This window comes from Acinonyx jubatus, chromosome C2 (genome assembly GCF_027475565.1).
Source record: "Acinonyx jubatus isolate Ajub_Pintada_27869175 chromosome C2, VMU_Ajub_asm_v1.0, whole genome shotgun sequence".
NCBI classification, from domain to species: Eukaryota; Metazoa; Chordata; class Mammalia; order Carnivora; family Felidae; genus Acinonyx; species Acinonyx jubatus.
In genome coordinates this window covers 138,351,085-138,368,286 of record NC_069384.1, presented here as the reverse complement: position 1 = coordinate 138,368,286, position 17,202 = coordinate 138,351,085, and the positions used below count along the sequence as shown (strand labels likewise).

Below are 17,202 nucleotides of genomic sequence, written 5' to 3'. Positions count from 1 at the left end.
CCTCTTTTTATTCTCCTCCACTCCTCCAAGCTAGGGTGTGTCTTTGACTTTAACATGATATTGTTTTCTCACATTCCTTTTTTCTCCTTGTCACAGGGTACATCCCCAGTTACTTAGACAAGGACGAGCTATGTGTAGTGTGTGGTGACAAAGCCACGGGGTATCACTACCGCTGCATCACGTGTGAAGGCTGCAAGGTAACTGCCCTTGGACCAGTGAGCTTAGCGCCCAGCCCAGCTCCTGTCCCCTCCCAGGATTCCAACAGAATGCAATAAGAAGTTTAAGTTGAAATTAGAACCAAATTCCAACATTCACAGCCTGTTACCATCCAAGTGTCTGGTTGTCCTCCTCATTTTTTGGCATTTTCAAGAAACGAATTTATTATTTTTTTTTTCAAATCAAAAATAACTAAATAAAGTTTTGCAAGAGTATAATGTCTGGCTTTGAAGACAGGGAGAGAACTCATAAGATGAAAAGAAATTAGGGGCACCTGGGTGGCTCAGTCGGTTGAGTGTCCAACTTCGGCTCAGGTCATGATCTCCCAGTCTGTGGGTTCAAGCCCCATGTCAAGCTCTGGGCTGACAGCTCAAAGCCTGGGGCCTGCTTCAGATTCTATGTCTCCCTCTCTCTCTGCCCCTCCCCCACTTGTGCTCACTCTCTCCCTCTCTCTCTCTCTGAAAAATAAATAAACATTAAAAAATTTTTTAAAGATGAAAAGAAATTAATAATATTCTCACTTTGAGTTTAAACAGGCATAGATATTTTATAATATATTTTCCCAAGAAATGACCATTTCTCCTCCTGTTTTATCAGCAGTAGTTGAAGAGACAGGATTTGCTCTACTCCAGGCTGTTAATCTGAGTAAATATGTTCACTTTTAAGGGTTCCATTAAGGAATATCTTTGAGGCTACTTACAGTCAATTGTGTTCTGAAATTACTCACATTGGCTTTCTGCACAGCCTTCAGCCAGTAAGTAAATTCTGGGCATCCATCAGCTAATTTTATGCTCTACAGTCCCATCTTCAGGAGATACCTGACAAGAATACACCAGTGATGAACACTTCATTTCCCAAAAGTGAGCCTAAATTTGCCTACTTATACTCTTCATCATCAAAATTAAGATGAGCTTTTTGGCAAATATCTTTTGGTCCAACAACCTAGCCTCGAAAATAAAATCCACTATAAAATAAATAAAGCTTAACCCAGGGCTACATCCAAAGTTCAGCTAATGTTTTATAAATGAGGAAGTATAATAAGTCAGGGAAAGACTTCTTAAATTTTTTCTTGTAGAATGTTTTATTTACTTTTGTATTTAAAACCAGATGATCACAGAATGTAAACCCTAAGGCAAAGATTGTATTAAACTGTCTAAAATAATTCGGTCCTGCCTCCTATGTTGCCCACCTCCCCTCTTCTCCTCTCTTCCCTTCCTCCAACTGACCCCCCCTTTTCTCCTAACCTTTGACCCAAAACCCCTAAAATCAGCATGTTAGCTTGGTTTCAAGATAAGGTGCCCCATTTCCCTAGTGGAAGATCTTCCATGAAAATTCCCTATTTTTTATCCATAAAATTAGGAAACCCTTAGCAGAAGCCTGCTTAAAGTGATGAAATGATATATCCAGTGGAATCAGGCATTTCTAAGTTCCCAAGGCCTTATATCTGCAAGGCTGTTTTTTGTAATGTGATGTAGTGTGCTTTCATTCATTCAGACCCCTTTGATCTAGAATGTGTACCTTTTAACAAAGACAATGCTAAAGATTGCTATTACATCTATGAAAATAATGTCTTAAGGAGTTTAACGGAACTGATTACAAATAAGTCCTGACTATTTATTAATTTGGGGAACTTGCAGACTGTCTCTTGAAAGCACACTTTTATTGGCTTGATTTGAAAGTAATAAAACTGCATTAGTGTAGATATATTCTCTCATTCTGAAAGCTCAGTAATTCAAACAGGCCTTTTTTCTAAATTAGCCCCAATTCATAAAGCTTTGCCTATCTGATTATGCAGCATTGAGACTCTTTCAAAAATCAGTTACTAATGGTAAATTCTGAATTCTGGAAGAGACTCTAATGAAAATTCCATTTAATACTCAACTCCCAAAGTGACTCTAAATGTGCCTTGCAGAGAACGTAATGCTTGTTAGTGATTGACTTAAACAAAGGGAGAATCAAGCCTGTTAACCTGTGTCCCTGCTTTATGTATGTCTTCATGATGATCAAGAAATCCACTAGCCTCTTTTCCCAAGATCACAGGATGTTGAGAGCCTGATTCAACTGAGGTTTACTTAAAAGAAATCATGTAGCAAAAAGCTAGATTTTTCAGCTTCTATGCCTTTATCTCAGATCAGAATCCTGTTTCTAGGATGGCCTCCATCATAAAACCAGAAAGCAGCTCTCCCAGGGTGATCATGCATCTACTGTAAGGACAAAGTATCTTGGAAAAAGGCAACAGTTTTTTGAATGAAACAGTTTTTAAGAGTGGCCAAAGATGAAAAAGGTCATGCTTCACATTCTGTTTATTCAAACCTACAACTTTAAAATATTTCTACCCCATACTTGCAGTGTATATGGGGAGAAACTTTTTTTGCCCATTTTCCCCCTGAAGACAGTAAAAATCTTTTGGAGCTGTTTTGTCTGTCTTGATGAACCAGTTTTTATGAATCTCTTACAGAAGGAATGGTGATACTTCCCCACAACAAATTATTTTTCTGAGAAAGATTCACAGCTATTATAAGTTGCCCAAATATTGAACCAGCAGAATGACACTTAGCTCCTTATCACACTAATTAGTGCATCATATCAGACCACTAATAAGAGGATCTAGTCCTTCTCAAAATGCAGAGAAACACGTCTGATGTTGACTTATAAAAGCAAAACCCCATCTCGCCAACAAATCATCAATGACATATATGTCCTTATCTAGTCCCTGGGGCACGTCTTTTGTTAGTTCACCTCTAAAAAGATTTTTTACAGGTAGACTACATTAAACATTCTGTATTCAGTTCACTTGCAGAAGTTAATTTTTGTCCCTTTTTAAAGTTAAAGGACCTAGTACCTTTACATTTACATTTACTCCACTCCAGTGGCCCTTCATCCTGTGTCAAATATGCTTTTATTATAGCTTAGGAGTCTTAAAGGGATCTGGTCTATGAAGAGCCCAAGAAAAGCCATCAGAGATAAGCCACAGGGAAGATGTCACTAGGAAAAGCAGAGCCTGCAACCCCAACACTTTTCCCAAAATAAGCAAAGTATAAATTATTTCATTCGCTCCATTTAAAAGTTCACAAAGTAGCTTTTTTTGGAAAAATGAATGTCACCCCTGTGTCTGGGACACCACACCTGATCCTCTCCTTAGCATTGTCTGACTCCTCAGTATGCTGTCCTCCCTCTAAAACACGAGACAATGTCACAGTATGTGAGAAAAGGGTCTCCCTAACTTCAGAGTACCAACTTTCCTATCTTCAGAGCATCATTCTCCCCAGATGCCCTGGACTTTGGTGCTGCCACCTCTGGGGAGACCTTTCCTCCTCCAGAAGGAGGTATGCCACCCAGTCCCTCTCCTCCCTGTCTGTGACACATGTCTTCTTGCCAGGAATCTCCAGGTCTCTTTTGCTCTCCAGGCAGGCGTAACCCTTGAATGGTGGATTGGACAGAGGGTAGCAGAGGTGGAATAGGGAGGTTCACAGGGGAGCTGGTTTTTCAGTTCTGTGACATGCCCAGGGAATTCATGCTTTCGCAGAATTTGCCCACCTTGAATACCCAGGGAGATACTGCTGACATGTCAAACAGCTGCCCATGTGTGATTGAGTGAATCTTATATAAGATAAGAGTATATCAGTGTATGTCAACATCATTCAAACTAATGGATTCAAGTGTTTAAGGATACAAAACCCAACTATGTGACAGTTTTCCTGTTGAAACTGGAGCAATAGAAATGATAAGGGATTTTGCACACATACCCCAAAATCAAGTCCATTAGTTTCAGTTATTGTTGTCATTTTTCCATTGTATTGTTTCGTCCGATATAAAATTCTACCTTTGACCTTTTCATTACAAGGAAGGGCTCTTATGTCTGAATAATGAATATGCAAGGAGTATGTATACATAATCAAAGCCAAGGAAAGTTAACCAGGATAATTCAAATTTGGGCTTAATCTAGGTCAGCTGGTATTTCAGTCCCACTATTTACGAAACAAAATTAGAGGTCCCTTTAAGCTTTAGTAGATAATATCCTTCAAAATGTGTTTCTGCTTTGCTAGTCTACTAAAACAGATAAAATGAAGGCAAGGGGGGTACTATTTATAATCTGTTCATCTGTTCATTTAAATAATACAGTAAAACTGAACTCAGTTTATATCATATAAGCAGTTAAGTAAATAAGACTTGGAGTCTGACTCCTGAGCTCTAGGCCAAGTTCCACAACGTACTTACCACATGATTTGGGGCAAGTGATTTAACCTATCCGAGGCTTAGTTTTTTAATCCCTACCATGGAGATATTAAGAGTACCTACTTCATAAGGTTGTTAGAAGAGACAGAAGGATATGGAAGGTGTCTACAGCCCTTTGCAATGTACCCCTCACGAAAAGTGTCCTCCACCATCATTAATGCCTACAATACAGAAACTCCATTGCCAAGACTGGAGTATCATGTCCAGGAAGGTTCTACTATAACACATCTTGAGGATATTTGTGTCACCTAAACCTGGACTAAATGGCATGCTCAGCAGACTTTATGGTGGCACTCTCCCATATCTTAAGAAAGGAAGACACCTACTGATCTTCAGGGTATATATGTCTACTGATACTGGAGAAAAAGAGTACTATGAAAGGCAAAACCCCAATGCATTAAGCTCTGAGAAAATCTGGGTAGAGAATCTGGAATTTTCTATTCCCCAAGTACTGTTATTTCAAGGGTTATCTGAGCTGGTAATGGACATTGCAAAAGTCAAAAACAAGAATTAAACTAAATCTCTGAAGGTCATTTAATGCATCCATTTAATCACCAAATGATTAAATTATTAATTAATAGAGTATAACAAGTATCCAGCTCTTTTATTCTCCAGCACAAAGTGTAGCAAGGTTCTTCACAGCTTAATTTAACAACATAATTATGACACTCTATGAAAGGAAAGAATATGATTTATTTTTATTACTCAGTGTTTAGAAAAAATAAAAATGAACACTAGATTTCCCCATTAACCTCTTTTCCTTACTAAATGCCAAAAAGATATTGACTCTATAGTCCTGGACATTTCCTTCAGCTCAGATATAGAATTCTTTAGATTCAGCTTGGGCTAACTGCCCTATATGTGAATAAGTAAAGGTACAAGCCCATGCATAGGAAAGGTCAAAAACAATCCATCACAGTTATGTGGACACAAAATTCTGGAGTCATTTATTTCTAGGAAATATGAAACTGTTGTCTTTGGTCTTTGTTTTTCATGTAGGGTTTCTTTAGAAGAACCATTCAGAAAAATCTCCATCCATCCTATTCCTGTAAATATGAAGGAAAATGTGTCATAGACAAAGTTACGCGAAATCAGTGCCAGGAATGTCGCTTTAAAAAATGCATCTATGTTGGCATGGCAACAGATTGTAAGTAATCTTTTTCCTCTTTTTCGTATTCAAGGAGTGTTGATTGGGGAAAGGTTTGGTTCAAGGAGATCAACTGGGCAGAAAAGAAACAGAGGCTCATGTGGACAGAGGGAAGACCTGTAGCACTCCCAGCTACCCCTCACTCCCATTCATTGCTGGGTGCTTTCCATCCTACCCCTTCCCTATCAACTCCTAACTCTCAAAGTATCTAGACGACAGGTAAGGGAAAGTGAGTAAATTATCCCTAGCACATCTGCAGGACTATTCGCAATACTCGGTTTGCAAGAGAGTATGAATGAGCGGTCTTGTCCATTCACCTGGATGAGGTGTGGTTTTACACACAACATTCATGTGGTGAGAGCCTTGTGGACTAGTCCTAATATTTTTCAAAAGAAGAGACAAGAATTTATTTTGTGGACATTTTTGGAGACGGGGCACTGGCAGAAAACATTGTGTTCAGTAATTTCTGAAGAATGTGAGGTTGAGTGCTATATAGCATGAGTCATCCTGCAGTTGGGTGTTTGTTATATTTTTAGCCATAAAAACATTCTAAGCTCCAGTCCTCCTACCCAGTTTTCAAAGTGCCACAGCATATGGCAGTGAGATTAGCCATTGGAGTCTCTTCTTCTCGCACTGTGCAAGGGATTTACACCAGTTCTTTTCATTAATCTAATAATAAAATAAGAATTGTGTCACTCAGAGTGAGTGGCCTCCATTTTGCCAGGCGTCAGGGTTAATGATTTCTATTGGCATAAATGTTTGCACCTCAGTGAAAGTCTCTAACTTTTAGTTTTAAAAAAGAGAAGAAAACCAAAAAAAAAAAAAAAAGGAGAGAAAGAAAAAAGAATGCAGTGAGGATTTTCCTCGTGAAAGAGGAAATAATCATGGCTCACATTTATGTGATAAAAAGGGTTCCCTCCACTAGAACAAAAAAATCTGTGAAATGTCCTGGTTTGCCCATTAGAGAAGACACAATGGGGAATCTTTAAAAAGGAGGAGGGTTGTGTGACGGCTTTAGGCTGGAAATCCTGGGTTAATCCCCACCTCCGGCTGAGTGTGTTCTTTGTCTTTATCTTTTAAAGACTTTAGCCACGGCCAACAATATGCCTGATAGGGATATGTGAAATGATTGACCTAGAACCAAATATTTAGATGTGCCACTATAAGGAACTGTTACTATTGAGTATCCATTTCATTGTTTTATTGAGAAGTTAAAGATATGAATATTTATAAGGTTAAAAAAAAAGCTCAGTGTTAATCTGGACTGGGTGGAAATTAATTTTGAATGCACCCTATGAAGCATTATAAGAGCTCAGGCTTTATAATCAGAAAAACTGTTGGAGTCCCATATCTGCCACTTACTAGCTGTGTGACCATCAGAGTTAACCTCAGGTTTCCCTTCTGTGAAATTATTGCCTACCTTGCAAGTTGTTTTCAGGATTAAATTAGATAATGCATGTTAAATGCAACAATCCCCAGCACAGAGGAAGCATTTGGGAAATGGGGCTATGACTACATCCCATTTATTAAAGGGAACAATCCCTTTAATAAGGGAACCTAAATGACTAAACAGGGCTCATTCCCATTTCCCACATTTGCCATTGCTCACCTGACTTTGACGATCCAATCAAGTCTAGATGATCTGGGATTCATTATTCTGTTTGTGGATTAGCTGAGTACTTTTGGTTCTCTTCTTCCTGCTATGTTTGCTTTTTTTCTTTTCCTACCAGGTCACACCTTCATCAAGAAATGGCTCTAGGACAGTGATGTTGTAGAACTGGAATCAGGAGTCCTGGGTCTTGCCTTGGCTCTGCCATGAACTTGCTCTGTGACTTTAGGCAAGTCATGATCTCTCTGGATCAACTTCCTCCTCTGTGACAGGAGGGAGTTGGGCTAGATAATACCTAAGGTTCTTTCCAGTTCTAAATACTATGACTCTGTAGCATAAAACCTGAGCCTTTCCATTCTACTGATAGTTACTAAGAGTCTGGTGAAATGGCTTTGTTTTGGAAATTAACCCCAGAAGTATAGGCTTCTTTTTCCTGCCCTTCTTATTTCCCCGTTGCACAAATGGTAAAAGTCATGGCTATATTTACTGACCACATGTAGTGCATTATCACACTGAACACCCTCTGAAGTGGGAATTATTGAGCCTGTTTTATACAGGAAGAAATGAAAAAGCTCCAAGAGCCTGAGCAACTTGCCAGAAGTCACACAGCTAGAATGTGGTAGTCTCAGGATTCGGACCCAGCTCTTTCTAGATTCCAAAGCCTGGGCTCTTTAACCACCATTGAGGATAGACCAGGTAGAGACTAGAGCAAAGTGAGTACCTTTGCAGCCTCAGATAGTGAGCCACATTTCAATTAGCACTTAAGAGAGCTAACAAAGAGGGGTGCCTGGGTGGCTCAGTCAGTTAAGCATCTGACCTTGGCTCAGGCCATGAATGATCTCACAGCCTGTGGGTTTGAGCCCTGCGTCGGGCTTCTGTGCTGACAGCTCAAAGCCTGGAGCCTGCTTTAGACTCTGTCTCCCTCTCTTTCTGCCTCTCCCCTGCTCACACTCTGTCTTTCTCTCCTTCAAAAATAAATAAACACTAAAAAAAATATTTTTAAGAAAGCCCTATTTATCTGAGGAAGGGGATCATTAGCCTCCTGTTTACTACTGCTCCAGAACTTTTCTTTAATCGGAAGTTCTTTTTACTGAGAGCCATTTGAGGCAAAGAAAGGAGGAACAGAGAGACCCTAAGAGTGAATTCAGATAAATGGCTAGACGGACTTATCTGTGAAGCCGTGAATAGAACAGATTTTACCTCCCTCTGCTTCATTCTTATTTAGGCTCACCTTCTGTGGAGTTGGGATGCCCAGTGTCCAACTCCCCCAGAGCTTTTTTTTGAGAAGCTGGCCAGCCATTGGGAGTTCGGCCCTAGGTCTCGTGTCAGAGACAAGCTAGTTGATGGCAGTTTGCTGCTGGGGGGAGAAAATACCCCAGCATGACCCACTCTGCAGGACCCGCTAAGCCATCTATGCATGAGTGGTCCCCGCCCCTGAGGCTCCTGGGTGCACACGCAGTCTGCCATGTGTCTGGGAGTGTCCGTGTGTTTTGTCTCATCTTTCCTCCTCTCCCAGTGGTACTGGATGACAGCAAGAGGCTGGCGAAGAGGAAACTGATTGAGGAGAACCGGGAGAAGAGACGACGGGAAGAGCTGCAGAAATCCATCGGGCACAAGCCAGAGCCCACAGACGAGGAGTGGGAGCTCATCAAAACTGTCACGGAAGCCCACGTGGCCACCAATGCCCAAGGCAGCCACTGGAAGCAGAAACGGAAATTCCTGGTAACGCTCCCCCACACAGCTAAATATCAGCCGCGTGCTTGGCGTTTTCTACTCAACTCAGTCCTCATTATGGGATGCTGGTGCTATTACTCCCAGTTTACCGATAGGGAAACTGCAGTTCCAAGAAGTCAAGTGACTTGCAGAGTCAGAATTGGAACCCAGGTCTGTCTGAGAACAAAGGTCATTCCTATGATCGATGGCTTGTGAGTCACTAAATTCTAAAGCAGTTTCTTAGTGCACATTATCTGTTTGCTTTTGCTGGTAATAAGGCCAGCCTTGAATCAACTCATCAGTAACCATTCTTTACCTGCCAGCTTTCCCTTTTTATACCCATTTCTTCTCTCAGATGCCCATGTAATACATTTAGTCCCCTAAACTCACCCTTTAGAATATCCCCTTTAGAATAACCCCTAGAATGAAGTGTCCTATATCTCAAATATATGTGTATGGCAGTAGAAGTCAAAATGTTTAGCCTAAAATAAAAGAACTCAAGTCCAGGAAGAGAAAGGGAATGGGGGTAGGGAGAGGGTTTGGCAGTGGGGATATAGAGAGAAAACAGGCGTTTCCAGACCCTTGGAAGATCAGTGTTTGATGTTTTTATAAAAACTAACCATTGTGAAAGTCCTTCTCATTCATTCCTCCTTTGGACCTCAAAATGCTTTGGGTTGGGCTAGAATTACTATCCCCATTTTAGAGATGTGCAAACCAAGCCAAAGGCCTTATTTGGTTCACCCAAGATCACACTACTAGGAAGTGGCAGCCAGGCCCAGAAGTCCAGGCTGTCCACCCACTTCACCAAATGGACTGCCCCCACCACCACCATTAGCTGGTGTTTGACCATCTCAGAGTCTGACCTTGCCCTTAATTTACAATGTGAACCCTTTATGAGCACCTCACTGAGCCCAGCAGCAGATATTCGGTGGGTCTATTTGTATCTCCAGGTTATATTAGCATTCCTTCCCATCTGAACAAGAAGGTATAGTGTATAATTGTCCTCATACCTCAACATCACCATTATAAGGAGACAGTCTTTTTCATGAAAACAGTATAAAAATAACCTAAAAGAAAAATCTTACCCATAAGCTACCTGCCCTCAATTACTTTCAATGTTGTCATGAGCAGGTTCTCACATACTCTGTTGATGGCATCCATGAACAGTAATGTTAGCAAACACTTAGATGGCTCTTACCAAGTGCCAGGTACGATTCTAACTGCTTGCTCTACATTAACCTATGCCAACCATGTAGGTAAATGTGGGTACAATCTCCATTTTCCCAAGCAGAGAACTGAGGCAGAAAAATTAAAAGGAAACTTACAAAGCTCCTTTTAAGGTAAGTAGTGGTGATGGATACTGCCCAGCTCCAGGATCCATGCTCTTAATCACCACACTGTACAACTTGGTCACCTATCCAAACCCAAAGAGCCTTTGAAAGAGACATGTCTTTGGAGGGGCCACCTCTTGGTGCATTGATCTTAAATCCTCAGGACTACTCTGGTATATCTGCCAGGAATGAGAAAATATGAATTCTGGATAGATAGATCAATTCTAATCCAATATATTTAGGGCATTACAAGAGATAGTCCTGCCTACTCCAATCCTAAATCTGTCATCTCCCCAAACGTGTCAGCCATAAAAGGAGATTGTGAAAACCACTTCCAGGCCTGATTTCAGAGTAGTGACTAAGTAAATTTAGTGGAAGATTTGGGGCACATCTGGACTTCTGGGGAATTTTGCATTTCAATTTTCTCTACTCCAAAAAGAGAATGAATACCAGCCTAATTAAACCGTTTCCATGGTCACTAGGGCGCTTTTTCCAGACTCTAAAGATCTGTTCTTTTACTTTAAAAAACATTTATTGAGCAGCTACTGTGTGCCAGGAAGTGAATAAGTCAGCTCTATTCTGATGGAGGGAGAAAGACAGTAAGGATTAACCAAAAAGATAAATGTAGGTGGTGGTATGTGCAATGAGGGAAATAAACATCCTGATGGGACAGAGTGATTGAGAATTGGAAGTGGAGACAGACTTCACTTCTCTCAACAGGGTGGTCAGAAAGATCTCTCTGAGGAGGTCACACAAGCTGCACCTGAAAGCCAAGAAACAAACTGTAGGGGCACCTGGGTGGCTCAGTCAGTTAAGTGTCTGATTTGGGCTCAGGTCATGATCTCATGGTCGGTGAGTTTGAGTCCCTCGTCAGGTTCCCTGCTGTCAGCGTGGAGCCCACTTTGGATCCTCTGTCTCCCCTTCTCTCTGCCCCTCTCTCATGCTCTCTCTCTCAAAAATAAACATTAAAAAAAGAAACAAACAAACTCTGTAGGGTAAAATACACTCAGATCTCTTCATGTCTCATGGTCTCTTTAGCAAAGATGGCATGATTGCTAATGATTAAAAACAGTGAGGTCTGCACTTTTAGCTCAAAGGCTCCTTATGCTTTTCATCAGTCTACAGAAGGAACCAAAGAAAGTATGGCACAAAATGATTTGCCATTAGTTTTTTGTCAGGGCCATGAGGTTATCCAGGAACAAGAGTTTTCTTCAGGAAGTTAACATTTACAGAGCAACTGTTTTACCCAACAATCTCCCTCCTGCTGTGGAGCTGACATGAAATGTCTATTTTGTAGATCCTTGTTCTGTTCAAGAAATTGCCCCTCTTGGTCCAAATATGAAGAACTGCTTCTCTAGGCCTTTTTTGTTTTTCACAGCGGTGCTGGGGTAGATCAGAACACCTCCACAGTCCCATTTGTCTCTACAATGAGCTTCATTTCTATCATCCAATCCTCTTCTGTGCCTGGGATCACCCCCACATCTCCTCAGCGGAAGGACCACATTCCCTTCAGGACTGTGACTTCAGTGTCTATCACACGTGTGGTTGAGATGTATGGTAGCTTTTCTTAAAGATGGCTGCCATTAGAGTCTTTCTTGACTATATATACAGCTCATTCTCTCCCATGGAGATGTGGAGTCCATTCTTCTCTCTCACTGAATGGGGGCTGGTGTGTGATTCCTTTAAGCAACGGTATTTAGGGGCACCTGGGTGGCTCAGTCAGTTAAGCGTCCAACTCTTGGTTTTGGCTCAGGTCATGATCTCATGGTTTTGTGAGTTCGAGCCCTGCATCGGGCTCCATGCTGATGGTGCACAGCCTGCTTGGGATTATCTCTCTCTCCCTCTCTCTTTGTCCCTCCCCCACTTGTGCTGTCTCTGTCTCTCTCAAAATAAATAAATAAACGGGGCAACAGATTTTAGCACAGTGACTTTTAAGGCCAAATCCAGTGCCAAACCAGACACCAGAAACATGAGTAAAAAAGCCAGTAGATGACACCAGCCTCTGCTGCCATCTGAGGACAACTGTATGAGGGACCCCAAGTGAGAACCACCCAGCTGAGCCCATCAACTTTGAGCATCAGTAAAAATTTGTTGTTTTAAGCCAGTAAGTTTTAGGGTAGTTTGTTACACAGCGTAGATAACCAGAACAGAACTCAATAAATATTTGTTAAACAGAATGTACAGTTCCACTGGCCCATCCTCAGAGACAGAACAGTTAAGCCCTGTGTCTCAGCCAGTTTACATATTTACACATACCTCTTGCAGAAGAGTGCCTCCAATTGACTATTTATGCTCAGGAAAAAAAATTTCACTGAGTGGTAAATTATTCCTGCAAGGACATTACGAATCCTTCATTAAAGACATTAAATGATATCCATGTCTGAATAGGCTTCTACATATTAGGATTTATGTCTTCTGTGTGGCTGATGGCCTTTATTCTGCTTACAACACTGCTACATACACTATTTCACTTATTTGTATGTGATGATGGCCCATCTTATTTTGAAAAAGAATTTGAGGAGACTATTAAATGGTATATAGTAATATATCATAAGGGACTAAAAATTATATGTTGTCATAAAAGCTGGAAGTATTCATTTATCTGGAGCAGGAAAGTAATTTATTCCCCAAAAAAACCTTCTTCATCATTTTTTACCCTGACACCAGGACTCAAGTCAGAAATAGAGACTGGTGGTTTGACCTGGGTTTCAAATCTATATTTATGTCTGTGAAAATGACAGTCACTGGCAAATAAGAAACTTTTTAAATAGCCATGCATATTTTCATAATAATTCAAAGCCATTCTTTAAAACTACTTCCAAAAGCATTTAAATCATAATTTTCTGGTTTTCTCCAATCCACTTAAATCCCGAATGGTACAAAAGTGCCCAAAGTAATAACCCTTCAGGTGTGATGACAATAACGATGAAATATAGAAGTGCACTGCGCGGGGGCACCTGGGAGACTCAGTTGAGCATCCAACTTTGGCTCTGGTCATGATATCGCGGTTCGTGAGTTCAAGCCCTACATCAGGCTCGCTGCTGTCAACACAGAGCCCGCTTCAGATCCTCTGTTCCCCTCTCTCTCTGCTTCTCCCTCTGCTTGTGCTCTCTCTCTCTCTCAAAAATAAATAAACATTAAAAAAAAAAGTGCACTGAAAAGGGAACAAGGGGCATCTTATGACAAACAAGGGAAGCAGTGTCTCTCCACCAAGGGTAATTCACTTCTACACCTCCCAAGAGTGGGAAGACACTTGGTTTGGAGCAAACCCCATACCAGCAACAATATTTTCTGTTGACATTGTGTTATTATTCTGCTCCCTTCATTCACATGCAAAGATGTGACTTTGGATGGATTTTCCACACAAGTATAAAGTGTGAGCATCAGAACCAGGGCAGGCCTGCCCTATTTTTCCCTGGCAGAGCTACTCTCTGATTTCACACATGCTTGACTGGGAAAGCCTCAGAAAAGTGGCATAAGCGGAAGGGTCAGGCAGGATGAGTGATTTGGCCACATGTGGTCTGTGTAGACAGGTCATAAGACAAGAGCACTCAAGTCAGAAAGACTTCTGTCACACCTGAGATTATGATAACTACATCAGAAGAAGGCAGGGTTGTCTAGTCATGTGCATGGAGATTGGAACCAGACAGCCTGAGTTCAGTGCTTGCCTCTGTCGCTTTATATGTATATGGTTGTTGCTTTTTAATTATGTGACTTCGGGCAAGTTACTTCACCTCTATGGCTCAAGTGACTTTACACCACATGGTATAAAAGTTATAGATATAAGTGCTTGGCATATCATAAACAACCACATTAGTGGTGCCTATGTGCATTATCCCTACCACCCCCATCCTCACATCCCATCCCTGCTCATCCCAGGAAAATGGAGAGCCTGTAGTAATATCTCAAAGCCGAGGGACATTTAATCACCATTTGTCTAGGTCTTCCCGCCCCTCCTTACAAAGGTGCAAGAGACACGCTGTGATCAGCAGAGAAAGGGGAGAGTCCTGTCTGGCCCCATCCCACTCTGCATGTGCCAGAGAGTTTGCAGGTTCAAGCCAAGAAGTCCTCAGCTCTGGCCAGCCATTGCAAAGAGGTCAACTGGCAGCATCTGCCACTCACCTGAACAATACTGATGAACAGTCCAAGCAGAAAGGCACTTAGTCTCCATTTGGGCATCACCAGCCTGCTCTAGCACTGAGCTAGTTGAAGCTCACCCCTGCAAACCCCTGAATCTCTCTCTTTGGGCCCCCCACCTCCTCCACTGCCCAAGAAGAGACACTCTGGATTCCTCATTGTCTCACACCCCACATCCAGTCCATCAGAAATCCCTGTGTCCGGCTCCCAGAAGAGGTTGGAGTTCTTCTGCTTCTCTCCATCTCTACTGCTGCCCTGTAGTCCAGCCCACTTCATCTCCTACCCAAAAGGCTGTTGCTGCCAGCCCATTTCTTCCTCTGGCTTCCCGTATCCCTATTCTGCACCATAACCCAAACTCTCATCCCACTGCACCCCTACTCGAAGCCTTTCAGTGGAGCTGCACTACACAACCCTGTCTCCTCCCCACAGCCCACAAGGCCCAGCATCACAGGACCCTTACCTGCCTCTGTCCTTCATCTCGTGCAGTCTCTGAGCACACAGGCCTCCTTTCTGGCCTTGGGACTTGGCACTGGTTTTCCTTTTGCCTTAAATGCTCTTCCCCTGGATCTGTGGAGGGCTGTCTTCCAGTTAAAGCTCACACGTCACTTCTCACCCTGGGCTGCCCATCTGCTTCCTGACCCCTACATACCATCATGTCACCTTCTGTCTAATCACAGACAGAAATTCTTCTGTGAGAGTACTGTTTTTGTTTATTGCCTGTCTTCCCTCAATTACAGTGAAAGTTCCTTAAGGATGCATTGTTTACTGATGTAACTTAGCATCTAGAACTAGGCCTGGCTGCATAGTTGAACGAGTATAAACCTACATTTATTCACTCAACCAACCAACAAGCATTCTGTCCTCCACCTTTTAGCCCAATGCTTTCCACAAAGTAGACAAAGATACTTAAGGGCTTATGCCCCCCACCCAAGAAATCCATATCTTAGCTGTGAGCCTATATAACTGCAATATAATAGTAATAAATGCCTAAATGCCATATGAGTGATGTACATGAGCTACCGTATGTGTTCCAGTGAGGAAGGCATCATTTCACACAGGTGATCTGGGAAGACTTTAAGGAGAAAATAGAATTTGAGTGGGGTGGGATTTGGAATTGGCCAAGATAAGATGGAAGCAGGGACTTCAGAGAAAGTACAAGTCAGAGGAAAGGCAGCTCCAAACCACAGCAGTGCAAAGCCACCTGGGGAGCAGATGGCGAGAGGTGGGCTCAGCTGGCACAGGAGGTCCATGAGGGCAGGCGAGGAGGAAGAAAGTCAGAAGGAGAACTGGCAATAACCCTATGAGCAAGCTAAGGCAGTGTGTGCCACACGGGCAAAAACCAGGCTTTGCCCACAGCCTACGCTGGTGAAGCTGCAAGCCCGAGGCTTATCATCAGTACCTGAGTTTGCTCTCAGTGCAGACACGTGTGTGCTTGTGAGCAAATGTAACTCACGTCATGGATTACAAGGCTACCAGCTATATTAACATACCTGATTAGATACAGCTGATGTCGAATATTTGTACTCCTGTTTTTAACATCTCCCAAATATTGCAGCAAATGATCTGTTGTCCATATGGGTGAAAAACCTTTAGGGATGTCACAGACAAATTTACATTGCTCAACCTTAATTTTTCGTACCTGATGGGTGAACTCAGGTCAATTCATAGACTATGTCTGTCTGTCTATTTATCTATCCATCTATCCATGTATATTTTCCGGTATCCAAGATCCATTATGGGGATAACCCTTGATAATAATAAAAAGCTTTTACTTTGTATATGAGTTTACTTCTAGCAATTGTATTTTCCATTAAATACCCAAAGACTTAAAAATACATTTTTTTTTCCTACCCTGATATTTATTTTTCAACAGAAAAGCTTGTGAGGTGGTTACATTTGGGGGGTTAATTTTAATTAAAATTGCTGTATTTCCTTGTATAATTTCCCCCCTTTTTTTCAAACCTTTAGAGGTATCACAGGCATGATTCAAATACCCCGTGAACTCACAGATTAAATGGAAATTTTTAACATCAGTATTGACTCACACCTTTCAAAGGACACTGAATGCCATTCAATAAAATCAGATTAGATCTATCATGTTCAATGACAAGACATTTGGAATCAACCAGGCCAAACTATTAAAAATATTAACATATTTTTATTGTTATTTCTAAAAAATTTCACCCTATGTGTGTGTATGTGTATAAAACGCCCTTTCTTTTTTCATGTGTGACCATGTCCCTCTTATCAGTCGATCTTCATGACAGAGTCATAAGACAGACAGACAAAGCAGGTGAGATGAGCCTCATTTCTGGGGTGGGAGAAATTATAAAGACCGACGAGGTGAAGAATACGAGGAACAGCAGTGCCCAAATGTGCCATTTCCCTTAGCTCAGTCTACGTGAGAAACACAGAGAGAGAGAAAGAGAGAGAGAAGCTGTACGTGTGGTTATTCCATCAATTCTGTCTGCATCCAGAAAGCCAGCAGAACAGTAACCTCCCATGGGCTCCCCATGCCAACAGTTGCCCCAAAACATCATCACTGACTGTGATAACATGACAGACTAGGTCCCTTTCCCACCCACTTGCTGCCTGCAAAGCAAACCACCCTCCCCCCAAAAAAGTAAAATAAAATAAACAGAGAACCTACTGGATAACCCAAAAAGGGTCAATGCTGCCAGAGTTTGCTATGTAATAAATTTTAAAATCCTTCCCTAGGCTGTAACCACAGCTCCTACCACACCCCTGGAGGGCCTGGGCTGCTCTTGTTGACCCTTGTGCCCTGGAAACAAGTCAGTAAAAGAATCATCCTT

The 17,202-nt window shown here is 41.8% G+C and overlaps 1 protein-coding gene across 16 annotated transcripts in view; it reads left to right on the top strand.

Annotated features, from left to right (window-relative positions):
- The window catches only part of THRB (thyroid hormone receptor beta), a 382,979-nt gene that overhangs the window by 347,237 nt on the left and 18,540 nt on the right, over positions 1-17,202 (top strand). For all 16 annotated transcript variants that reach the window (XM_027040947.2, XM_027040944.2, XM_053221529.1 and 13 more), the window contains 3 exons: positions 97-197; positions 5,452-5,599; positions 8,725-8,930. In XM_027040947.2, coding sequence (XP_026896748.1) covers positions 97-197; positions 5,452-5,599; positions 8,725-8,930 — 455 coding nt within the window. The remainder of the gene's footprint in view (positions 1-96; positions 198-5,451; positions 5,600-8,724; positions 8,931-17,202) is intronic.